Source organism: Siniperca chuatsi, linkage group LG17 (assembly GCF_020085105.1).
Source record: "Siniperca chuatsi isolate FFG_IHB_CAS linkage group LG17, ASM2008510v1, whole genome shotgun sequence".
In the NCBI taxonomy this organism is placed as follows: Eukaryota; Metazoa; Chordata; class Actinopteri; order Centrarchiformes; family Sinipercidae; genus Siniperca; species Siniperca chuatsi.
Genome location: NC_058058.1, coordinates 19,156,587 through 19,182,604, shown reverse-complemented (window position 1 = coordinate 19,182,604; position 26,018 = coordinate 19,156,587). Strand labels below are relative to the sequence as shown.

At 40.8% G+C, this 26,018-nt stretch overlaps 1 protein-coding gene across 5 annotated transcripts in view; it reads right to left on the bottom strand.

Moving 5' to 3' along the window:
- The window catches only part of col16a1 (collagen, type XVI, alpha 1), a 67,196-nt gene that overhangs the window by 2,949 nt on the left and 38,229 nt on the right, over positions 1–26,018 (bottom strand). For 2 of the 5 annotated variants that reach the window (XM_044171026.1, XM_044171027.1), the window contains 50 exons: positions 25,023–25,151; positions 24,691–24,735; positions 24,125–24,247; positions 23,434–23,469; positions 22,944–22,979; positions 22,566–22,694; positions 22,227–22,271; positions 21,830–21,865; positions 21,686–21,739; positions 20,126–20,161; positions 18,934–19,041; positions 18,427–18,549; positions 18,282–18,335; positions 18,127–18,168; positions 17,710–17,745; positions 17,574–17,627; positions 17,385–17,453; positions 17,232–17,285; positions 16,832–16,858; positions 15,795–15,851; positions 15,405–15,449; positions 15,167–15,238; positions 14,330–14,380; positions 11,368–11,421; positions 11,092–11,211; positions 10,785–10,826; positions 10,605–10,676; positions 10,442–10,486; positions 9,752–9,796; positions 7,826–7,879; positions 7,680–7,733; positions 7,494–7,547; positions 7,364–7,408; positions 7,202–7,255; positions 7,069–7,104; positions 6,919–6,981; positions 6,763–6,834; positions 6,604–6,657; positions 6,419–6,463; positions 4,774–4,818; positions 4,599–4,652; positions 4,167–4,220; positions 4,012–4,062; positions 3,449–3,538; positions 3,273–3,308; positions 3,113–3,157; positions 1,431–1,625; positions 1,145–1,208; positions 779–955; positions 619–696 (listed from right to left, as the gene is read on the bottom strand). In XM_044171026.1, coding sequence (XP_044026961.1) covers positions 619–696; positions 779–955; positions 1,145–1,208; positions 1,431–1,625; positions 3,113–3,157; positions 3,273–3,308; positions 3,449–3,538; positions 4,012–4,062; positions 4,167–4,220; positions 4,599–4,652; positions 4,774–4,818; positions 6,419–6,463; positions 6,604–6,657; positions 6,763–6,834; positions 6,919–6,981; positions 7,069–7,104; positions 7,202–7,255; positions 7,364–7,408; positions 7,494–7,547; positions 7,680–7,733; positions 7,826–7,879; positions 9,752–9,796; positions 10,442–10,486; positions 10,605–10,676; positions 10,785–10,826; positions 11,092–11,211; positions 11,368–11,421; positions 14,330–14,380; positions 15,167–15,238; positions 15,405–15,449; positions 15,795–15,851; positions 16,832–16,858; positions 17,232–17,285; positions 17,385–17,453; positions 17,574–17,627; positions 17,710–17,745; positions 18,127–18,168; positions 18,282–18,335; positions 18,427–18,549; positions 18,934–19,041; positions 20,126–20,161; positions 21,686–21,739; positions 21,830–21,865; positions 22,227–22,271; positions 22,566–22,694; positions 22,944–22,979; positions 23,434–23,469; positions 24,125–24,247; positions 24,691–24,735; positions 25,023–25,151 — 3,259 coding nt within the window. The remainder of the gene's footprint in view (positions 1–618; positions 697–778; positions 956–1,144; positions 1,209–1,430; positions 1,626–3,112; positions 3,158–3,272; positions 3,309–3,448; positions 3,539–4,011; positions 4,063–4,166; positions 4,221–4,598; positions 4,653–4,773; positions 4,819–6,418; positions 6,464–6,603; positions 6,658–6,762; positions 6,835–6,918; positions 6,982–7,068; positions 7,105–7,201; positions 7,256–7,363; positions 7,409–7,493; positions 7,548–7,679; positions 7,734–7,825; positions 7,880–9,751; positions 9,797–10,441; positions 10,487–10,604; positions 10,677–10,784; positions 10,827–11,091; positions 11,212–11,367; positions 11,422–14,329; positions 14,381–15,166; positions 15,239–15,404; positions 15,450–15,794; positions 15,852–16,831; positions 16,859–17,231; positions 17,286–17,384; positions 17,454–17,573; positions 17,628–17,709; positions 17,746–18,126; positions 18,169–18,281; positions 18,336–18,426; positions 18,550–18,933; positions 19,042–20,125; positions 20,162–21,685; positions 21,740–21,829; positions 21,866–22,226; positions 22,272–22,565; positions 22,695–22,943; positions 22,980–23,433; positions 23,470–24,124; positions 24,248–24,690; positions 24,736–25,022; positions 25,152–26,018) is intronic. The other 3 variants (XM_044171028.1, XM_044171030.1, XM_044171029.1) reach the window with 3 other exon arrangements.

The following is a 26,018-nucleotide window of genomic DNA, read 5'->3' as shown; positions in this document are numbered from 1 at the left end:
GGAACATTAAACTAGCATTAAAATCCTATTTTGATCATTTGAAAATAAATAACTGCTCCATGCTAATTTGCTAATTTAGCCAAGGCTATCTAAACTCCATGATGATTGAGGATTGTCAGATGTAGATCTGGGTGGTATGAATTAGCCTGGTAATTTTAATTGAGACAATTTAATGTATTCAATTACTTTTATCATTTACTAATCAACAACAAATGCAAATGTTTTAAGTAATTAGCATAATTTATGTAAAGTTAGCCAATTCTGCCAGAAGGGTTTAGCATCAGACGTAGCTTGCGATTGTGCATAAAGCACTTTAAATATCTAGTGGAAGATTGTTGCAGATGTCAGCGCCTCAACAAAATGTGACAGGAGAAAGGATTTACTGTAACTGAAATTACAATTCAAATGTTTGAATGTCTAAACTTTAAAAAAAAAAAAAAAAGTTTTGTCAATACACATGGTGAAATGTGCCAAAGTTGCTAACTATTAGCTACTGTACAGCTTTAAATAACACAATATGGCCGAAATGTGATAAACCAACATTTCACAACACAATGCACTTGCTAATGGCTGTCCCATATCACTGATGATCAGCCATGGACCAGTGGTCCACATTACCTGGTGCTCCTGGAGGTCCTACATCTCCCATCTCTCCAACACCCTTATCTCCTTTTTCTCCATGTGGTCCTCGTGGTCCTATAGACAGAGAGTCACACATTTTGACCACATGACAGTTTACAGCTATGGTGCTTGAAAGATTATTGGTGACAAGGCTCACCTGGGGGACCTTGGCCTCCTGGACGGCCTTGTCTGCCGATCTGTCCCGGGAGTCCAGGTGCACCTGGAGACCCGGGATTACCAGGCGTTCCGTCCTTCCCTGGGGGCCCAGGCCGACCTGGGGACGCCACCATCTCCACTGGCATCTGCATACGAGACATGTAGTAGGCCATTCTCTCTGGGGAGCGGAAGCATGCAACAATGATTCCAAGAGAAGAGGTGTCCCAGAGGAGAAATTGAATAATTCTTTAAAAGAGAGATATGATACTGAAGAGAAAATGTTGCTCTAGTCTAGAAACTGCAGCGTTATACACAGTAAACATTCACATAACAATGTACATTTCCAGAGATTAGCACATGCCCTCACCATCAAAGATCTTGATGACCTGCTGGCGGATGAAGTTCTTGATTTCATCATAATTGACTACAGCCTGTTTAAAAATAGAGAAACGAACAGAAAAACAAAACATTAATCAAGGTAGATAATTAAAAATTTCATTATTTACAAGAGCAGATGGAGCTAGTGAGTGCCTCTGACATCACCTCTTCTCACAGCCAAGCTGGATATTGCATGATTTGGAGCTGATTAAAAGTTAAAAAATAAATTAAAAGTCAGGCTACAGTGCTGTAAGTGTAATGAAACTGTATCTCACATCATTTCCTGGTGACCCTGGTGTTCCGGGGAGCCCTGGGGGGCCAGATGAGCCTGGGCTTCCCCTCTCTCCTCTGGGTCCGACTGGCCCAATCATGGGCTGTGCATCCTTGGAGTGGTAACCTCCACCACCAGGGGGCCCTGGTCTACCTCTCTCACCCGGAGGACCCCTCTGGCCTGCAGCCCCTGCCTCACCCTGGGAGACACACACACACACACACAGACACACAGCTAATGTTAGTAGATAATAGACAATGTCAGTCATATTACTTTTAGCTTAGAGAGTGGATAAAAATGGATATTCATTCATCGCATTATCCACATTTTTTTCATCTTTGCATGAATTTCTGGCATTGCGATTCTTATTATCACTGATTATACACATTTATCACTTCTTAAAACTCACTGTTCTGCACTTGCTTTGAAAGAACGATCTGCTATTGATGGCCTTTCAACTTTACCTTTAAGAAATAGTTCAATATTTTGGGAGATATGCACATCCACTTAGATGAGAAGATTGATACCACTCTTGTGTCTGTATGTTAAATATGAAGCTAAAGCCAGGGGATGTTAGCTTAGCTTAGCATGAAGACCAAAAACAGTGAAAGAGTTAGCCTGGCTCTGTCCAAAGGTAGAACGAATCCACCTATCAGCAGCTCTAAAGCTCACTAATTAATACATACAAAAACTTGTATTTGGGCTATGGCTATGGCTAGCTGTTTCCCACTGCTGCTACTCTTTGTGCTAAACTAAGCTAAGCTAACCGTCTCCTAGCAGTAGCTTCATATTTAACAGAGATATGAGAGCAGTATCAATCTTCTCATCTAACTCTCAGTCACAAAGCAAATGGTTAACTATTATGTTCTTACGTATATTGCTTATATCTGTTTAATTATTTTGCTAATTTTGAGAATTATATGGAGATTATTATCAACCCTATTTCAGAGAAGAAGAAGCAGGCCCTTTAAGACAGCTTTTGGCTACATCTATATCACTTTCCACACAAAAGAGCCCAGCATTCGGATTGTTTAAATACCATTAAAAAAACAGCCCTGCTACATTAGCGACAGTGATTTATCGAGGACAAAGCAGCCCATAATGGACGTCTAATGTTTACATGTCACCAACAGACAAGCTGCTCTTGAAATAGAGAGGAGGGAGAAGAATAGAGGAGTCCATTCTTTTCTTTCTCCTCTGTTCTCCTCCTCTCTGCAGCTAAAACCCTGACAATGCCGTCCTGTCAGCGTGACAAATAGTCTCATCTAGCATCTCCCCTCATGCTTAATAGCATTATCCCAGAGGCAGAGAATAACTTTATCACTGTATCCACCTACAGTACTGTAAGCCTGTGTCTGAGGAGAGATCCAACAGGCTCTAGCAGGCGGCCGGCTAACAGTTTGGAGAGGGGTGAAGTGAGGTGAGGAGGAGGAGGGTGTCGGTGGGAGGGTCGGAGGGTTAGTGAACTGATGACTGTGTTAAGCGTGGGTGCTGAGCGTGCAGAAATGGAGAGAGCAAGCGTGTTCAGCACCATAGAGTGCCGGCCTAAGTCTCCCTGAGCTAAAAGGAACAGAAAAAGGGTGCATCTCGCTGCAGTCAGATGGTCTGCAGAGGTAATGGATGACTGATGCTCGGCTTGACAACACACACACATAATATACTGTGCCACCCTGAGTCGGCTCTTACCTTTTGACCTGGCTGCCCGTTGTCCCCTGGTAGGCCTGCCACTCCCTGTCAAAACAAAGAAAGAAATATCCATCAGTGGAATGAAATATACACATCACCACATCGATCTGTCTCCATTATACTTTAATGGGGACAAACACCACACCCAGACATTACTCACATCTTTACCAGGAGAACCGTCACTGCCCGGCTCTCCCTAAAAGACAAAGTCAAAGCAGGAGAAAAAAAGGTTAAGTGAGATATATTGGCATGGTAGCAGCTTGAATAATGTTTAATTAAATTTACTTCATTTCACAGGGCAAATTTGGAAGTTGATACACATTGAGAGGTACTAACCATGGCCCCTGGGTGCCCAGGTGGTCCTGGGCTTCCACTCATCCCTGGAAGACCCCTCTCACCAGCTTGGCCCTTATCTCCTTTTATACCCTACAGAGGAAAGATGGAGGATTCAGATTCTCTTCTATTGATTGCACTTTTCACAGCAGGACTTCACCCTCTCTCTCTCTCTCTCTCTCTCTCTCTACAGTATAGTTCATAATGCATCATTTTAACACTTTCTTAAGGCGCAAAATTTTTAACTTTTAACTTTAAATGAAGATATGATACACATACTGAAAAAAAATAAAGAAGATAGATAAGGATATGGTCCTTATCTATTTTCTTTATTTTTTTCAGTATGTGTAGCTTCTGTAATTACTTACTGTAATCATAATTAATGTTGGTATTATTTGTCATGCTCTGTGCTCACTATTTACAGTTTTTTATTCTGATCTCCAACACGTATTTGGCTGCTGAAACAACCCATTTTCCCCTTGGGAAGATTCAGCGAATTTAATACTATCATCCATTTCTTGTTTATTAAAATTATGATGGTCACGTTTCAGAGCATTTTCTCTTACCAAACCTGATGGACCAGGAGGCCCCGGTGGTCCAGCTGGACCTGTAGAGCCCTATTGGGGAAGGTTAACACAGACATTATTCAAATTTAACACACAAACATACCACAATATCTACAGATCATACATGTAGAAGCTTAAAACAGCAGTGAACATACAATGTGGCCGGGGGGTCCAGGTCGTCCCAGAGCTCCTGGGGTACCGGGATCACCCTGGAAATGTCACAGATTGACCTTTAGAGATCTGCATGGTTACACTCACTATGATATATATACATACATGCATATACATACACAAGTTTTGGGCTTGTATGCACAGATTATCAATGTGCTCTCTAAAAAGACGGTGTAGTCCCTCATTCGTCCAGGAGTGTTCTATCGTAGAAAGGTTTCAGTCAGGAGTGTCTGGACACTGTTTTCATGTTTGGCTCCCATCCGGAGGTCATTCTCGAATGACCTCCGGATGGGAGCCAAACGTCTTGATTCTGAAAACAGTGTCCAGATGACTACGACTGAAACCTTTTCTACGATGTGCTCTCTAATCTTAAAACAAATCGACTTGGGGAAATGATAGAAAGCAAAAATACTCACCTCATGTCCAGGTCTGCCTGATGGTCCAGGTGGACCTGCAGGTCCAACATCACCCTGAAGGAGTAATGAAAAGGCAATGATAAAACAACTTAGGCTAATGCACAACGGACAGCAACGGTAAGTAGACAAACAGACAGACATAGTGTGACGTTAGAGCAATGAGTTGTTGGCTAACCTTCTGTCCAGGAAAGCCAGCATGGCCAGTTTTCCCTTTGAATCCCTGAGGAGAGACATCAAAGAGAATGAGATTTGGTACAGTATCAAAATTCACAAAGTCGAGGCTGCCAAAGAACAGGCAGACGTATCTTTGAAATCCTGAACACCTGCTCTTGGGTCGAACACAAACTGAGATACAGAGAGTGTGCGAGAGAAATGAAAAAAAGAAGAGAGGCTACTCTTCTCTTCACTGAAGCTGACTAAAGTGTGTGAATGTCACTATCTCTGCTGTGTCCACATACAAGACAGAAAGTTGGAAAGATCTTAGAAGATCAGAGGCTTAGAAGTCTCAAATGAGGTCACATCACCAGTGACACCTACAACATTAATAGGACAAGTGCAATAATGATTGCACATGCTAATGTAGTTTGCCAACATGGGTGAGGTGAGTGAAATATCAGAGTCACAGTCCATGATAATTTAATTAGGATCTGTACAAAGCTCAAGAATTTAGATGATCACACCTGTCTTGAGATTTTTCTACACATTTTAAATCCAAAATGCAAGTCAAAATCTGAGGAGAGCAAAATATTCCCCCATTGCTGTAAATCCATCTCTCCATTAAGAGCTTTAGATAGGCTTTCAATGAAAAAGGTTTAGTCATGCAGGCTGATTTGCATACTAGTTTAGAGTTTGTGAGACCGAAGGTAAGCCATGGCAATGCAATTCTAATGCACTGTGGCTGTGGCTTAGTGGTAGGCGGCGGAAGGTCGGCGGTTCGATCCCGGCTTCCCTCGGCCCACATGAACCCGAGGTGTGTGAATGATTAAGTAGTTTCTTTGTACTGATGAGCAGTTGGTACCTGCCATCAGTGTATAAATGTGTGTGAATGTGATATGTAGTGTGTGAAGCATAGTGTCAGACGACTAGAAAGGTGCTATACAAGTACAGTCCATTTACATTTAATCCATCCAATAGTTGCAGAGACAATTTACTCAAAACCACAAATGTGAACCTCATGCTGGTGCTACACCATGGAAAGTCAGGGGATCTCCAAAGTGATTACGATACATTGTCTGGGCACCATTAATGTCTGTAAAAAATGTTGTGCCAATCCTTCCAATTACATCAGGGGATCTGATGACTGTAACTGATGACTATAACTTTGTAGAATCACTGTAGAACCTTATTTTAATCATTGTATTAATGTGCTTTAACAGTTGAGTTAGTTTAGTCTTTTCTTCTTTTTTTCATAATATTTGTTATGAATATTATTTATTTAATTTTCCACTCTCTGTGTTGGCTGGTCACCAAGGGGATGGGGCGTGGGGGGATGCAGATGTTGGCAAATATATAATGTATATTGTGTAAATGTTAAACTTATGAATAAAAAACACATACTGAATTAAAACCTTGTCTAACTGTTAATGCATGCTTTCAGATTATAATATTAGATTGATCTTACAAATAAACAACACCAAGTGGATACAAATGATCGGTACAAAAAATGCATTATTCTGCATATCATGTTAAGATCTGATTTGAATAGCATTCAAGATGTTCAAGATATGCACAGTACACTTCTCAAGCCGAATTCATTTTGTTTTCTGCACTGGACGGAGAGAGAATCAAATCAGGTCATGTAGATGTTAGGTGATACTTACTGGGATTCCTCGTGGTCCTACTGGGCCTGGAGGGCCAGTTTCTCCCTGATAATGAAAAAGTAGCCAGTGTCAAACGTCAGCTATTAAATGCATGTCTTTAACTGTACCAACTATGGCATGACCTCAGTGTGTGTTTGGATATTGTGCTTGTGTGTGGGCATGCCAACCATGTGATGCTAACTCACCCGCACCCCTGGTTTCCCATCTTTTCCATCCATTCCCTCAATGCCAGGGGGGCCCTTTCATTGCAAACACAGACAGCGAGTGCAGATGAGTATACAGTTCATAGATATGTTGGAATGTGTCAAATTTACATAATATACAGCAATATAACATGCATTTACCATCAGCCCTGGGGAGCCTGGTGAGCCTGGGGCTCCAGTTGGTCCCTGAGAGCCTTGAGCGCCATCATTGCCCTTTGAAAGTTGAGATTTTCAGTACAAACAAATGATAAATCTGGATGCAAATCAGAAACAGCTAGATGTGTGATTTGTACTCACCTTTTCACCTTTAAGCCCAGAGAGCCCTTCCCTTCCAGTTTTGCCAGTAAGACCTGGGGAACCCTAAAAATATACACAGTAACATACAAAGTCACTACAACTATTCCAAAGACAAGAATTTGCCATAGAGGAGGTAAAGCATTTACATACTGGTGGTCCTGGGAAACCTGGTTGTCCTTGGAAACCCTTGAAATAAAAAGAGTGACATATTAATATGTGTTTAATTTGTTTCTAATAGTCACATTTTCCTATTATGTGTATGTACAACATGTGTTACACATACCTGATCCCCTTTGGCACCAACAGGCCCTGCTGGTCCTGTGTCTCCTTTAATGCCCTGTAGACACAGAATGGCTCACATTATTCACAGTTATTTAAGTTTGGAATGATAAATCAATGTCAGGCTCTAAATACTGCTGAGCAAAATTTATGATGAAACACTGACCGGTGAGCCAGCCTGTCCTTGGTACCCAGGGTTACCAGGAGGACCCTGAAGAAGGGCAGAAAATGTTAGCCAGTGATATACAGCACTAGCTGCATGATGCATTGTGTATTACAAGGGTGCAATGTCTTACTGATTCTCCTTTCTGACCACTGCTTCCTGGGCTCCCGCGTTCACCCTTCAGTCCCTGACAAATACATATGGACAGTTAATCAATGTCAGTTCACATATCAATGTATCCACCTATACATTCATTAAAGCTGTCAGATTGTTGTCAATCCCATAGTTTCTTTATAACGAGGCGGTGAGAGTAACCTACAGGCAGTCCAGGTGGTCCCATGGTTCCTGGATACCCTGACGTCCCCGGAGGGCCCTGAGGTAAAGATCATATAATCTATCAAACAGGGAAAGCGGTTATTTTCCTATATGTTATAATTCCAGAGAATTTGATTGGCAGATACTTACCTGCTCGCCCTTCATTCCTGTGAGGCCGGGTGACCCTCGCTCACCCTGTTGACCCTGAGGATGACGGGAGTGAGGAATGATTAGAAAATGAAGGAGAGGACGTGATATATATGTCAGGAGGAAATGAGCGAAGGACAAGGCAAGTCGACATCAACGAGAGGGAACAGGTATCTGGCTTGTGCCATCTCCCTTTGGGACTGCCTACATTTGATTTTGTCCTCTGCTCTACACCTCTATGAGGCTTCAGGATGGTGATTTAGTTCTGTGGTGGTGATATTCTGAGGCTGAACGTTGCCTGATCAGTCCAGTTCGTTGGCAACAAAAGACTATGAGTGAAAATTAGCTGTATAAAGCAACACAATATTGTGATCACATTACAGACTGACTTTACTTCTGTTATGGATAACATTTCAAGAGAATGATTCCATGATGTATTGAAAACCTATATTTCACTGTCTACTAATTAAATATTGAATGTTGTTTGACATAAATATTAATATGCATGTGCAAGTGTGATCTGTTGCCTAGCAACAGCTGCTGCAAGCGGAAGACAGATGAGTGCTGGGATAAAAGAAAGAGAACTTTTTTAATATATGAGTGAATAAAAGAATGTCAGTGGAAGCTGGGCATTATCCCTAAAACAGAACTTCAAAAAAAATGGTAAGAAAAAGATTTTGCAGTGTATTTGGTTATTAGAGTGATTACTGAGGGTTGTAATTTAGAGAAAGTAATTTCTACTTGATCATAATTAGAGAAACTAATTAGTAGCTGATCATTGTGAGCAACTTCCTCACCACCAAACATAAGGGTCACACTTCTCTCCCTCTCCCTCACAAACAGTCCACACAGATACACCACTGCACACAGCAGAAGCAAACACCTGCTGTAAAGTGCTACTACGCTGCAAATGGATTCCATGCAGCGCTCACACAGCTCAACCATTTAGCATCTCTATTCTCCTAAAACAATAAATCTGTATGAGGAGAAAGGGGGGTGGGGGTGGGGTGGGTCCTCTGTCTGCACAGCAGTCCCACTCTCCATCACTTAGACGGGGGGAATAATTGAACAACTGGAGAAAGACAACCAAACCTTTTCCTCATCTGAAACAACTTTCATTAAAGAGCCACGGAGAGACGCAGGGAGGATGCAGAGATGGCAAAGGCGGCATAATCAATTGATGCTTGATTTAAACATGAGATGATCTGTATTTAAAAAAGCCAAAAAGACAGAGAAGACTAGAGGTACTTGTATGTTACTTTACTATTTCTATTTAATGCTACTTTATACTTCTACTTCATTACATTTCAGGAAAAAAATAGCGTACTTTTTACTCAACTTAATTTATTTGACAGCTATAGTTAAGATTTCACATTAAAAATGTTTTAAATATCTAAGATGCAATGCATTGTTAAATACAAAACCAGTGGTTTCCAACCTTTTTGTAGGAATTGTTTGCAGTTACCAAAGAGGGATTTCTCCTCTAAACTTCTCAGATGGTTTCATTTAAATAACAGTTTGAGGACAAACTGCCCACTTAATCTTCTCACAACCCCCAGAATTTATCTTGGTGCCCCTGTAGGTTTGGAATCACTGCACTATACTGTTCATAAGATAAAACTAGCTCCATCTCAAAAAGCAGCAACAGTATAATGCTACATAAGCATCAATACATCAGTATTAACAATTAAATAATGCAATTAAAAGAAATACTAATAAACTTTTTTACAATTAACACTTGAAATGATGAAGGCACTTGCAAATGTCAAGGTACTACAAAATGTAAACCATACTTTGGTGTTTAATTGTTACCTCTTTACTTAAGATTTCATCAAACTATTTTTTCTTATTCTGTCATCCACTACTAATTAAAAGAGAGTAAGAGCGGAAAAACAATAAAATGAAGTTGGATGTGTGAATAAAACTTACAGGTAAACCAGATTGGCCCGGAGGACCTGGGAAACCAGGAGGTCCCTGTGGACAGAAAAAGAAGAAAGGAACACTTTAAAACAGCTGAGATTAATTTAGATATCAAAATAAAATCAATTCACACCTCTGGTTAAAGCAGGTTCAAACGTGTTCCTGACAGTGATGTGAATACTACAAGCACTGTAGTATTCACATTTCTGTAAATCAGTATTCAAGATGTTATTGTGTTGGGCCACATTGTACAACATTTTCACTGAGACCAGTAGGGGGCTCTCTGAATTCATGGAAACACAAGTTCCTCTCAAGTCACTTCAAATCTAAAGCTATGAGACAAAAACCCAATAGTGCTGTCCTAAAATGAAACAAAAAATGAAACAAAAAATCACAGAAGTACTAATGCAAGGCAGAGATTATAATGCACTTTATAGTTTTCAAACACTTTTGAACTTTTGTAGTGAGTGGTAAGTTCGAAAACAATGTCATCAAAGTAGGCACATCCACACAGTAGATGGGGATTTCAGAATAAGAGTCCACCTTTATAGCTTTCTAGTCTTGTCATTAACAGGAAAATATGCGTTTTAAATCTTCTCTACTATAAATAAGCTTCGTAGGAGTTAAAGTTTAGCTGTCTGGAATAGTTCAACAAGAGAGAGTTATGTTGCTAAATCCTAAGGTCTGACAAAGCCTCACCATGATTCCTGGTATTCCAGCTTGGCCTCTGTCTCCTGGTGCGCCCTGTAGTAAAGATAAAAGAAAGAAAGGTGATCCTAAACTCTGTAAAGTCACTTGGATATGCATACTTGGACAAACATACACCCTCACATTAAATTAACAGTATGTATGTTAGACTCACTGGCTCTCCTTTTGTTCCTGGCAATCCAGGCATTCCAGGAACCCCAGGTGTTCCTGTGCAGGATCGGTCATCCTGTGAGGTAAATAAGTAAAATACTAGGAAATGTGCACATATGTCTCTGTGAGTGTATGCATGTGTTTCTGTGCATGTCCTTAGAATATGACAATGATCTCAACTGACCACTGCTTGTGTCGCCTGCTCTTGCTGCAGTCTCTCCAAACACTAGAAGCAGACAAGAGAATAAGTTATCAGAGCAATGCCTTACTGCTGGCACTATATCAAGTCAGACTGATAGCTTCTCGCATCAAGCTATGCAAACTTGAATACAATGCAAAATGAGGGATTGCCATTTTGCATTCATCAAAGCACAACAACAAACACAGTGAATCTACTATAGGTGACATTTCATATGATTCTGGATATGGAAAATCATGTAGCGAAGCTGGAAATGTTTCGACAAGAAACTCCCTGCCCCGCCAAGTCTCACCCTGTCACAGCTGTCCAAGGGGGTTACACCAGGCTTGCCCTCATCTCCTTTTTCTCCCTTGGCACCAGCCATGCCTGGCACCCCTGGCAACCCTTGGGAACAGCCCTCACCACAGTCCTCCTGTGTTATAGCACACACACACACATGCATACATATAAACACAAACACATTGATCCACAGTTTTCATGCCAAGAACTGACAAAGCAAAAAGAAAGGAAAGCCACTGAGTACAATAAAACCCCATTTCCCAAAATGCATTTTTACTCATGAACGTACATCAACATCTCCTCCAGTAGAGTCTTGAGGCAGCTGGTGTGGTCCAGTGGGGTTCTACAGATGGCAGGGAAATGGAAATTAAATTAATATTCATTTAATTCTTAAGAACTTTATGACATCAAAGATAATTAAGGAAAACTCTATTTATCAAAATCAGCTCTTTTCTTTGAGTTGCCCAATATTCTTCTCCAAATAGAGTTCAAGGACAGTGTTGCAATGAAGTATTGTTTCTTCCACGACTTCACACCCTGATAAGATCAAACACAAGACCACGCTTCTTCCCACTTTCATACACCGTATTGTATAACAGTCTGTCACTAACACTGAGATGGATTTTGAGTTCCGTACATGTTTATGACTGATGAAGACACTACCTTGGTACAGTTGAGAGCTACATACTAATTCTAACCCGGATAGGTTTGTGCAATCACATGGAAGCAGTAGCCAAATTAAGTACATTCAAGGATGTCAGTATGCATACACAATTTGCTCAATTTTAATTCAATGTTGATGGACACTATTGTTCCTCCATGCAATGCACAGATGTATTGATTATGAAATGGAGAACCTACTTACACATGATCTCATTTACATATTTCATGTTTTTCTTAACTTTGTTGTTTATTGTTGTTTTATACAATGGCACACAATGTTTGTATTGCAATTTGCTGAGTCTATCAAAGAGTCATTGAAATCTTGATGGGGTACTCTTCACTTTATCACCAAAAGCTACAAAAAAAAACCTGGTATAAACTGTCACAACCTTTCCAAGCAATATGTGTGTCAGACCGTCTCATTCAGTCCAATGTCAAGACAAAATTGAGGACTATTCACTCCTCATCCAACTGAGTATTTCTTTACACCACGGTACTGTACTCAATCATATGATTCTTTTTCCTAACTCTACAATTACAAAGCATTTAATGGTGCAGCATAATAATATTTCGTAATTATTTCTGTAAAAATCCAACTTAATTTACACATTAAAATAAAGTGGCCTAGGCTTATTACACCCTCACTGCACCACATTCAACCCTCTGTTTATTGCCATTAGGCTCTATATACAGTAGTAAGTTGAGTAAGTTTTGGTATGATTTTATGGCCCAAAAAAGCCTCTAAGCCTAAAGTAGCCTACATGAGCCCTAGAAAGTCAGAAGTGTTGACCATATATGCTGATACTTGATTCTCATAAAGAGTGTGACAAATATGAATTGGTTAAACAAAACAATAGCAGATAAACCCGAAAAAAGACAACAAGACACTAAGACAAGAAAACCTCAGTACCCATTTCAACTAATGACTGGGAAACTTCAGCACCAGAAAAGTTTACAATTCAAAGAGCAGAATGTGGCACCAAGAAAGCAGAACACATAACTGGCTCTGCTCACACATACTGTACATACACATACTGGATATGTGCAAGTACACATAAAATAATAAAACAGAGACAAATACCACAATGGAGTTATGCTGTCTATTTATAGTGAGTTCTGAAATAAAACCGGCTCACTCCACAAGCCCAATCACATTTACTGTGAAAGGTGGTCTGCTCCCTATCAAAGCAGTGGGACCCTTTCCACTGAGAGAGTCTGTCAATAGCACCTGGCCTGGTTTCAAAGTCATTACAAACCGATTTGACATTGTTCAAATTGGAGCCATTAGCTAGAAAGGCTATTTTATGCTGCATGCTACTGGCTGTTTTACGGGCTAGAACAAGGCCTTGTTCAAAAGAGGGTTCTCTATAATTATATGTCACTGTGCAATGTTCAATTCTGCCACACTCTAAAGGGAACTGCAAACTGCTAACTTTGTGATTTCTCTGAGTAACATGCTGTTATGTAGTTTTTGAGGGTCCTGAAAGCTATGCTGTCACTTTGAGTGACATAATACCTGAAGAACCATGAAAGATAGGAGGAGGCATTGATGGGTTTATCTGCCAACATTAAGGACAAACTAAGTCTGGACATGTGTGGGCAAGTGAGTGCATGGGGGCTAGAAGGTGCCAACTTTTCAACTGCAGTCCAATGTCTCATTGTGGGTAATAATATCTAGCAATTCTGCAATAAGTCAGAGCTTACACTATGACTCAGTCAAATTTCAGTGCATCTCTTCCTTTCACCCATGATCCATGGGTGCATTTAAATATACAGATCATGGCTGTTTGCAGTCATTTTAACAGTAGAGGTGTTACCTAATATGCGATCAATCAACACCTTTCTGCAGACTTTCTGTGCGATCAGTCTCAAATGTTTTCCAGAGTGGTCTCCTGATTTTCCAGGACCTCCCTTTCCTCCATCAAACTTCTACTTTAATTCCTGTGTTGAAGGTGAAGTTCCCCTTGAGTGCTGGCTGGAGATCAGCATTGATGTTCCCTTAATGAAATTAAGCCTTCAGCAGACTTGAAAGAAACAACACTGACATCATATAAAAAAAGAATCCACAGATAACTTCACAGCACTCCACCTCATTTCTCCACTTTGATCTTGTCCTTGCACTTACAGTAAGTAAACTTTGTCCACAAGAACACACAAGACCTTCAGAGGTTACAAACAGACGTTAGGCCAGATGCAGAACAGGCTAAAACTCTGAATATGCATATGTAGTGTTGCGAAATTCCTGTATGTATGTTTCACGTAATATATCTCAGTCACCATGAAATATGCAGGCATATGCACAAGCCTTATGTCCACTCCCACAGTAATCCATAAATATATATCAACATAACCATTTTTCAGTATTGTGTGACATAAACCAAATTTGCTCTGTCCCTGGTCTGGCATCAACAGCATCATTTAACAGTACAACAGCAGCACTTTTGCTCAATATTTATAATTTAACAGTATGTATGTACTTCTTTTTTATATAAATACCAGTTCCTGACACATGCATTTATTTTGTGCTTTTGCATCATTTTATATAAGGCCCCAGATCTCGAATTAGTCGCCTCTCTAATTTTACTTACGTATCCAGGTAAACCCGGGTTCCCCGGTATCCCGTCGTTTCCAGGGATACCCTGAAAGAAGGAACTGAGGTTGAACTGGTCTGTTGCCAGTCAAGGGTTAGCCACTCCCATCTCCACCAGTAGTCAAGGCAGAGTCAAAGGGTCAGGGCCAAAATGATCAAACCTGTTCCCTCTTCTGCCATGACTTATGAAACTTTAAAAATCTGAAAATCTGATTGAATTCAGGGAATCTATTTTGCGTTCAGCGATTATTCCAAATGCGCCCTTGTGAAAGACATGACCTCTTCCATTCAGTTACCATCACCACTTCTGATGTCTTTCTTACACCTTTGACTCTTGCAACACAGATCACAGTAACACTTTATTTGAAGGTCTGTCTGAATTCCAAACTTTATAAATTCATCAAACTGGCACTTTAAATAAGCATTACTTTATTCTTTTACATTTATATTTAAAACCAGACCTTCAAATAAATGTTCATGTCTTGACGGACATTCCCAAAGCTCGCTCAGTTGCTTCCCACATGGGTTAAAGCTTGAAGCACCGTATGGGTTAGTGCATTTATCATTTGATCCTGTTTTTCTAAGCCTATTTTAAACCAAACTATTACTACACATTCAGTATATAATGTCGCTCCATGTCCTACATGCATATTATGAACTTTATTTACCCATCAAGTTGCAAAGCATGTCAAAGCATTGCCTTTCTTAAGTACCCCAAATGCCCAAGCTGAAAGCCTACATCAGCCTTGTAGTTCAATCCAGGCTGATGGAGCAGCTACTGAAGTGAACTGAAGAGGGACCCCCCCCTCACCATCCTACTGCCCCTTTCTCTTACTTGTGGTCCTTGGATTCCATTAACACCCTGAGGCCCAGGTGGGCCAGGGGGGCCAGGAGGTCCTGGTGGGCCCTACAACACACAAAGACATTGTCACAAATGACATTACACATTCACAGTCAAACACAAATGAAGAATTCTATGATTTTTCGAAGCAAACTTTGCAAGGTAACAAAAGAAACAAAGCTTGCAAACAAAGCAAAGTTATCAGACAGGACTGCTGGCTGACAGGGCAGACCTGAGGCCCGGGCTGCCACGTGTTTATTGGAGTTCCTGGAGCTCCCTGGAAGGCAAAAGTAGTCAAAATCAGAGCAGCGCCGGTGCTTGCACAAACAGAATATACAGAAAATGCACAGTGAAGTTAAGAATAATGCAACAAATGTCAAAGTACAAAAAGATGCACAGGGGAAATAACTGAGCATGAATGTTTCCTCAATATGTCCCCTGTGGAGTCATAATAAACCCTCTGAGAGTGTGTTTAAAAAGTCAATGTGTATTCAGACTCCTGTTGTGAGGCAACAATTCTCTCGATTAAACTAATTGTTTGCCCACGTGTTTATTTCAGCGTGTGTGTGTGTCTGTGTGTGTGTGTGTGTGTGTGTGTGTGTGTGTGTAAATGTGTACTCACAGGTCCGCCTATGCCCGCGTGCACTGGGATTATGCAGTTGCACTCTCCAGGTACACCCTGAAATATGCATTTAAAAAAAAGACCCATAAAAAAGTGAAACTCTTTGCACAATTTTAAGCACAGGCTGCAAAACCGAGTCCTCATTCAACATTAAAACTACTCTACTTACTGTGAGAAAGTCAGAACTCTTTGAGCTTTCAGGGCTCTTTTGTGCAGTTTTGCCAAATCCTGAAATCTTATGCATCACTAAGACACTCAAAACGGCAGGGGATGAAATGCTATGAACGTTTTTTTATACCACTTTGTGAACTTAAAAGCATTGCATTACATACATTTGTCCCTAAAACCTTAATGTAGTGCAGGAATACAATGAATGTATGGTACTATGATGCAAAGAAAGGTATAATTCACCTAACATCTGTAATAAGAGGAGTCTATACAATCCTTCCCATTCACCATAACACACATGATCTCCCCACACACACACCTGCTCTCACTACTTTCCTCTAACATCCAAGTTGGGTTTTTACAATATATATGAGCTCTCCAACAGTAGCTCCAGACTGTATGAATACACTGAATAAAGATCTTAAATCATCTGCAAAATGTTTCCTCTTTTGCTCATTCCCTCTCAGTTTTCTCGACTTTTTCCTCTTCAACTGTGGGCTCCTGTCCCACATCTCACACCCATCCCGACCCTTAAGCATGGCCTCCATCACTTCTTCATCTCTCCCACTCTCTCAGTGACAGTCTGGACTGGTGGCTCTGATGAATGCGGTAATTAATAGTCTCTCACACACTCTCTCTTAAGGCCCCGAAACTCTTCTTGTCTGCCAGTACACTTGTCACCTCTGCTGCTACTCTATCCGTGCCCCGAGGCAGGTGTGTGCATGTGTGTGTCAGCGCATGTGTGTGTGTTTGTGTGAAGCGAGAGGGAAGGGGGGCTGTTGAACCATCTCTTGCGATTACCATCTGTTCCACCCCCTTATATTCAAACCCCTCCAGATCCCTTCATCCAAACAAAACGGTAGACTTACCTTGTCCCCCTTAGCTCCATCAATTCCCTACAAGAGAAGGAGACAGCGCAAATGCACACACACAGACAAAGACACACACACAAACACTTAGTTACTCTTGCTTTGTTGTTCCAGAGGAAAGCTCACGGGGCAGTGAGCTGAGTGTAGATCAGGGGACAGAGGATGAGATGGGAGCAGACGTTGCCTCTGTTATGGATCGAGGCAGACATCCTTGGTTACAAATAATGCCTAAATCAAGGACAATTCCCAAAGAAGCTCAAAGAAAATTAAAACTCTGAACAGACGCTAACAAAGAGGCAACAACCCAATTTTGCAACTTAAATTTCTTTAACATCTCTTCAAATTGTTGATGCACAAACAATACACACACATTAGACAATAAAGGAACAAGACAACTCACATGTCTGCCATCAGCTCCTGGCAATCCTTGAGAGCCGGGGGCTCCATCTCTACCCTGTGGGTGAAAAAGTAAATAGGAAACAGTGTTTGACAATATAACAGCAGGGCATTATATTCCCATATGCACATGCAAAAAGATGCATTTATGTCCTACTGGGGGTCCTGCTACTCCAATGCCCACAGGCCCCTGTGGTCCTGGAGGCCCGACATCTCCTTTGAAACCCTATGAACAGGAAACAACCAGTGTTAAGTCACATGGTTTCATTGTTTCAAACAAAATGAGGTACGTTTGATTGCATATTGCAACAATAAGTTGGGCTTCCACCTCTCTATTTTATGCTACCTTTTCCCCTGCAGGGCCAACAGGGCCAGTCAATCCTCTGGCTCCAGGAGCTCCCTGTACAAAACACACAGATTAGGCCAAAATCTAAATGTGTAGTGTATTGAAGTAGGACTTTATAAATATGAGAGAAACTTACTACAAGCCCTGGGAGCCCTCTTGGCCCCTCTTCACCCTATGACATAAAGGAAAAAGACAAAACAAAAAGAGGTTTAGGTGGTCTGTGGAGGAAACAAAGAGTGGAAATTTGCGTGAGGAGGCCTGACTGCAAGAGATGAGTCACAGTGGAGTACTAGGGAAGGACTGGCTTCCCCATGTCAACAAAGAAATGAAGATTCCACAATGAATCAAAGGATTTGAGAGCCCAGGATCATTTTAGACAGTTATTTACAACCTCATGACTTGATTGTTGGATGTAAGAGGCAGGGAAACTCTGATATCATGGGAGGATATGGTGTTCATTACTGAGATCACAGCAGGACCACATCCATCAGCTGTTGACATAAAACTACTTTACTGGTCCAGATGTGTTTTTTTAAGGACACATCAGACTTACTTGTGGTCCTGGAAGGCCGACTCCTGCAACTCCAGCTTCTCCCTACAGGAAGGAACAGGAGAACACAGATTAGAATCTGTCAGTGATGCATGAAGAGACACGATCCTCCGCATGTATTTATAAACTTGATAAAAACAATAAATGGAAATTCACACCTTGCCTCCTTTGGGACCGGCAGGCCCCTGCACACCTGGTAAGCCTGGTTTTCCCTGAAAAGAAAACATGTAAGATGATCATCAGCCATTCTCATAGTACAGAGAGCCAGAAGTAAATATATAAATAAATACACAATTCCCTCACATTTATGCCATTTTTCCCTTGTCCTGGGGGACCAGGTTCTCCTCTCTCTCCTTTAGGGCCTGGCACAGCTACACCATCACCCACTGCAATGCCTAGAGGAGGACAGCTGGTACAAGCATCACCCTGGGAAAACACAACAAATCCAAACTGTGATCCAAGGACCTTTTGGAACTATCGAACTTTTAAAAAATGACAATGCCCCCATTTAGCCAATCCGTGTCCATTTTTAACCAGTGGAAACCATCATTGGTCCAAAAGTGTGACCAGTGGTATCTTAGATATCACCTGTAATTTGATGTCTCTGTGGATGGAGAGACAAAAGCCAGATCCATATGAACTCAAAAAGACCCAGCTAGATCTCTATCATATATGGTCTGTGGAAGGACTGTGCAGAAAAAATGGCTGCTACTTTTAATACTTTACAATTGATGCAATAAATGTTAGTATTAAATCAGTCAGCAGATTAAGGTGCAACAAACTTGATTAAACAGTTCAGGTACTCTGTACCTTCTCTCCTTTCAAGCCCATAAGTCCGTCCAGACCAGGCTGTCCAGGCAGTCCTGGGGCTCCTGCAGCTCCGTCCAGTCCCTTATCTCCTTGATCTCCATGTTCACCCTGGTAACATTGACATATGATAATAAGAGGCCCTGACAGTCAACTCTATGTACTGTAGCTCTCAAAACGCTTACATCAAAGGTACCCTGTGGAGTTTCTGACCACTAGTAGTGCTATGGAGCAATGTTTTTATGAGTGAGTCCCCGTTTTGTTTTTACCGTGTGCGCGCATTAGGCACACATGCATGTGTTATTGGTCTCACAATATTCCACTGATCGACAGGTGGTGGCGGTAATGCGCCAATATAGGTAGTTAAGAAGAAGACCGCTAGTGAGTAAACAGGGATGCAAATAATGCAAGATTCATCAAAATCAGCTTTGCAAATGTTTTATGAGGAAGGAATGCACTCCACACGTTTGTTAGACCTCAAGGTTACTATGTATGTAAACATAACTTTTGTTTGTTTACAAGAAAAGTTGTAGCTGCATTGTTGATATTAAACTAAAGTATTACTTCTGTTATTACTGGGCTGATTTGAGTTTTTGTGTTTTATGAGCTAAATAAATCTCATAATAGTAATGGTATCAGCCTAAAAAATCCTGTATCAGTCTGGCTCTACTTTGACGTCCAAGTAAAGTGATTGTGGGAGAGCTTCAAGGTAATTTAAAGCAGCCTGGCTCTGTTGATGGCAGATTTATTTCTCAGTGTTTTGGATAAAGTGATGTGAATGTTCCAAAAGACAGACTTGGTGACCTGAAATAAGAGTGCCTGGGCTGGCTTGAAATATTATTCAGTACCATGTGGGGTGATTTTCCTGCAGACATCCTTAGTCCCAGTGGATTTCAAACAAGTTAAGAAAGTCTGACTGCCTCTAAAGGCCACCAGTGACTCCAAATAGTTTAATTCCTCCAGGTTATCCAATAGGTTATTTAAGCTAGACTGTTTTGGGTAAGTGGACATTGAGCTATTTAAAAAATGCACAGAATGTTGAAGAGACATTGACTAGTTGATTTTAATTTCTCAGCTGACATCAAGGCTGTTTAATGTGGTGCGAACTTGTTGCTGGGTCATTGATGCTATACACAGCGTGTGAAAATACATATAAAGAACAGCTTTTGCAAGACAAGTTCTATAAGAAACTTACCTTTTCTCCTTTTGTACCAGCAAGACCTGATGGGCCCTGTGTAAGCAAATTGAAGGTGATGAACAAACACATGCAGTTATATGATACACATGAAGGTGCACAGCGAATTCACACACCCACACTCAAATATCTGCAAGTATCGTGCAAGCCTCTATCCATTTGGGTAAAAATAACTGTTGACATAAAGCTAACCACAGAGGCACACAGCATGTCACTGGTAGGGGTGACAGAAACCAACAGAGATTTATTACACTTAGTAACAATTCTGCAGTAAGAAGAGAATCCCTGCATATCCTATTTGTACAATAAGCATTATGGTTATTTCGCCCTTAGGGTGAAATCTTTCAGCATCTCATACTTTTCACTCATCCAGATGCTGCTTCAACAAAATAATTTTTGGCAACAAAATAGGATAACAAGACGCTGCTTTGGTTTTGTGAAATTTGTTTGATTTAATTTCTATTATTAATTCAGATAAAGATAGATCATTCTGACACTGGCGGTGTATGCAGTATAGACTTCTACTGTTTAACTAAACTGTTAAAGGATTCTATCAAATAGTGTTTCTGGTTCTTGAGGAGATTGGTTGTAAGCTACAGTACTGTTTCATGTTCATTTAGTCAAGTTGTATTGTTTCATTTCAGGTTCATGAGTATGATCAACAATAAAAAACACAATAACATAATTTGTAATAATATGAAGCACAATAAAACAAATGGTCGCAATATATACAATATACAATTTAGACCATTCCGTATGATCAGACAGGAAGTCAATAACTTAATGAACTTCAACATAAAGTTATGAGTGCAATATTGTCAATACAAACACAAGAACCTAATTATATATGTTAATTTAAGCAGCAGGGATTAAAGAGTCCTTGGTTCTTTTGCTCTTGGCTTTAGGTCCTCAGAAAGCATCATAGTGCCCTCTAAAGGGACCAAGAAAGTCTTGAGAGGCCCTGACTTTTCCTCATCTGACAATTCATACTGTGCATTTGCAGTATGCAATGTTGTGTGTGCAAGGATAGCATCAGTCTGTTTTCTAGCCCTTTTGACCAGTCTCACTGGTTTGCTTCCATTGCAAGCAAGCCAACGATGCAAACACTTCAAACAGATTTAAATAATCTAAGATAAACCTGCCTGTGTACTTTTGTATACAATTAATTTTAATTCAGCTTCTAGATATTCTTGTGCTGGCCATCTTTTTCTTACAGAGCAATCGGACCTGTTTGCCATCAGCTCCGAGATGCCACATACAATTGTTTTAGTTTCCAGCAAACTGCTTTAAACACTAAAAATGTCCACATATAAGCTAACATGGCATTGTGGCAATGAGTTGTCTACCCCCCTGCTGTTTGTAAAAGGGTAACTAGTCTTTACCTTGTATATTATTTTCTAAGTAGTGCAGTACATTATTAACAAAATGGAAATACTCTGACTACAAAAAAACAAGACTGGACCTTTCTAACTCTAACATTGAAGCTAAAATCCAGAAAGCCTTTTTGAATGCATCCAGCCTCCCGCTGCACAGTGACAGTTTGTCGCTCTATTCTCTTACCTTTGAACCTTTCTGTCCATCCTTGCCACTGGGTCCCCTTGGTCCAGGTTTTCCCTGCCAAATGGACACATTTGATATAACAACATCACTGAATCAGGATGTGAAGCGAGACATTCTGTTTCAAAGAACTGAACCTCAACTTACCGGCTTACCATCAGCTCCTTTGCTGCCTGCACTACCCTGCAGACAGGTAAAAAAAAAATATCACTACAGTATCTGAATCTCACAAATTGATAAAAATGGATGGGTCTTTTCAATTGGTAATTCACATTTCATAGTAAGGAGCACCCTGCAAGCAGCCATGTCAAATGATTCTGGTTTTCTCACTACCTACGCCTTTCACTAATAAGTTCCCCACTGAGTAAAATCCCTATGGCAGGCAGTTTTGCGCCCTAAAATTAGCGCACTGCTGTGATTATCTTCCTCATGAAGTCTACTGAGAGCCCCATTCAGCAACCTACTGAGTGAGTTCCCCTTATGTAAGCCTAGTCTGCTATTGAGGTCACCTACTCTCAATCCTGTTTCTTTTTATGTTACTTACCTTCTCTCCTCTAAGGCCAGGTGAGCCTACAGTCCCTGGCTCCCCCTGTGGAGCAGAAAAAGCCAACGATACATCATTTTAATGAAGGTGCTTATCACTGCTCACACATGCTAGCAAACACACTGACGTTAACAAAATCAGAAACAGACATATAGTCAAAAAAATTAAATAAAATTAGCCAATCAGTTCATCTGTTATATATCATTGTTTCCTTTCAGTGAGACCAAAGTCATTCAACAAGATAAGACTGTTTGTTATTGTTTTCAACTTGGTTGTGTTTATGAGTTTTTATTCAGCACACGAATCACATTATTTCTTACAGTACTAGAAGAGACTTACTTGCTCTCCTCTCTGTCCAATCCCAGGCTCTCCCTTCTCACCCTTCTGCTGCAGGGTGTGGGCCATGACACCGGGGACGAGGTTAGGGGGTAAGTCTCCGAGAGTGGGGCACACAGAGCATGGCTCTCCCTAAAGCACGTAGACAGATCAGACGTGGGTCAACGATTGTCTCATTCAAATAAGGTAAATGAACATGGTTAGAAACATTCTGGTGCTCCAAGACAGCTGCAACAAATGTTATATAAAAAATGATGTGTACAGGTTTAGCAATAAATACAATGTTCACTAATTAGGGTTCTCTATCCAGCTGACAGCTGAATTAAATAGCCTAAACAAGAAATCGTTTAACCTGAAGCCTAATAAAGACACCAAGCTGACCTTTTCTCCTTTGGCGCCGTCTGATCCTGATTCTCCCTGCCAAATACAAAAACACAGACATCCAAGGAGGCAAATTAGTTCCAGCTCACCCTGATGAACATGTTTGCTTTGATATGTCTCAGCATAGCTTTGGAAGCATACAGTGGTGCAATTAGGCAGATGTGGGAGTATATCAACAATGTGTGGGTGGGTAGGTGTGGGTGCGTGGACTTAAGCAGGTTGGCATTCATGCACATACGGGTATGGACCTACTAAGGTGGTCGTGTGTAGGAGTGCTGAATGTGTGTGTGTGTGTGTGTGTGTGTGCATGCTGGTTGTGTGAGTTTAGTTCAGCTAGTTTGCTTGCATCTGCTTTAGGAGAGAAGCTCCTGCCCTGCTGATGTTAGCATATCTGAATGTGTAGGAATGCCAATGAGCTTGTATAGGTCATGCTTCCACAGAATATGAATGAACCACAAGTTGTAAATGAATGAGGCGGAACTTTAAATACCTTCTGTCCTGCCTTGCCATTTGCACCTTGAGGTCCCTGGTAAATATAGGGAAAGAAAAGACAAGAGAGGATCAAATAAAGTAAGAGTGTTGTTGGTTCAACTTTGCTAGAGTGAGGTCATATCTCCCTCTCCCTCTCTGTGGCTCTACCTTCTTCTCCTTCTGCCCTAACCAGGTATGACAGATGGATGCTGACATTATTGGAAATCGTTGCACAGAGAATCTCATGAGGCTCTAGATTTATATTCTTTTTTCCCCTCACAAATCATTCCCCATTTCATCTGCTGGGGTAAGTGGGAAGATGCAGAATGAACAAAAAGAGAAGCACAATGCACAGTATGTTGAGTCCTGACTCACCGGAGAGAGAGAAAGATGCGTTAAGATTACATTAACAAAATGACCTTTGCCTTGGAGAATAAACTTTTGACAGCATATCACGCTTTCTTTCCTTCAGCTGCTCCAACACTGTGAGAATTACAAGGGCAAATACAACCCCAAGGTAAAAATAAACGTCATACTTTCCCTCAGAATGATAAGAAAAATAAAATACACTATTAAACAAGTGCTCAAGGTTCAATCGTCAGCTACAGCTCCCTAATAAAACATCTAGCAAGAGCATAAAAACATTCAAGTGAACACTCAAGTTCAGAATACATTACAGTTTGACATTATGGTGAAACTGTTGTACTTACAGGCAGTCCCCTCTCTCCTATCCCTGGTAATCCAGTCTCTCCTTTAGGGCCTGGCTTTCCTTGCAGAGCCACTGTGTTACCCATGTCTATAGGCAGCACAGGGCACACTTCGCATGGTTCACCCTGAAGATTGAACACGAGTCAAAATCCACACAATATGTGGATGAGAGACAGGCATGCAGATAAAGAGATTAAAGTTTATATTGATAACATTTTTATGTAGACGAATATTTTTAAAAAATCACTACAGTATCTGAATCTCACAAATTGATAAAAATGGATGGGTCTTTTCAATTGGTAATTCACATTTCATAGTAAGGAGCACCCTGCAGGCAGCCATGTCAAATGATTCTACCTACGCCTTTCACTAATAAGTTCCCCACTGAGTAAAATCCCTATGGCAGGCAGTTTTGCGCCCTAAAATTAGCGCACTGCTGTGATTATCTTCCTCATGAAGTCTACTGAGAGCCCCATTCAGCAACCTACTGAGTGAGTTCCCCTTATGTAAGCCTAGTCTGCTATTGAGGTCACCTACTCTCAATCCTGTTTCTTTTTATGTTACTTACCTTCTCTCCTCTAAGGCCAGGTGAGCCTACAGTCCCTGGCTCCCCCTGTGGAGCAGAAAAAGCCAACGATACATCATTTTAATGAAGGTGCTTATCACTGCTCACACATGCTAGCAAACACACTGATGTTAACAAAATCAGAAACAGACATATAGTCAAAAAAACAATTACCCAATCAGTTCATCTGTTATATATCATTGTTTCCTTTCAGTGAGACCAAACTCCTCCAACAAGATAAGACTGTTTGTTATTGTTTTCAACTTGGTTGTGTTTATGAGTTTTTATTCAGCACACGAATCACATTATTTCTTACAGTACTAGAAGAGACTTACTTGCTCTCCTCTCTGTCCAATCCCAGGCTCTCCTTTCTCACCCTTCTGCTGCAGGGTGTGGGCCACAACACCGGGGACGAGGTTAAGGGGTAAGTCTCCGAGAGTGGGGCACACAGAGCATGGCTCTCCCTAAAGCACGTAGACAGATCAGACGTAGGTCAACGATTGTCTCATTCAAATAAGGTAAATGAACATGGTTTAAAAAAAATACATCCACAGAGCTTTTAGGAAAAAAAATAAAAATAAAATATATATATATAAAAATTTTGACGGGTCCAAAAGAATGTTTTGTTTATTTCTGTGTGAGATATCTGACGTTTACTTCCTGCTTCTAACAAGGCTTGTGAGCCAATAATATAACGACGTTGGTATCACGTGGTATAGTTCAGTTAGTGTGGAAAAAAGGGGACACTGACGTTAGCACATATTAGCTTAATAGTCCGAACAACAATAACCCATAAAATTACAGTTTTGCATATTTAAACAAAATGTACAGTGATATTCCTGAAAACCTTAACTAATGAGTTGTCACCAGTTATCACCAGATTGTCAAAGGTAGAAAAATAACAGCTTCAATCTCTAAGGAGCTATGTTAGCATTGCGTCCAGTTACCTAACGTTATAGTTCCCTCAAACAATGTAACGTTCTAACGAAGATGTATATAGTGGGCCAGGGTCTGACATAACCGATGGCCCGGGGCCCGTACAAGTTTATGAAGTGCGACTTGATTGATCACTCACTGGTCCGTCCAGGCCGGTGGCGGACTGGTCCGCTTATGAAGAGATGGTCGCTCTTCTTTAAGAACGGAGTGGATGTGGGATCCCAATATATTACCACTGTGTCATGTAGAAGGTAAATTAAAGTTCTGAAATCTGCATTCTAACATTAGCCCAATTATGAGACACTTCGTTGAGGTAACGTTAACTTACTTGTGGCTAGCTAGCCATGTATAGCCAGTTTATAGTAATGCCATCTGTATATAATGTCCATAGTACC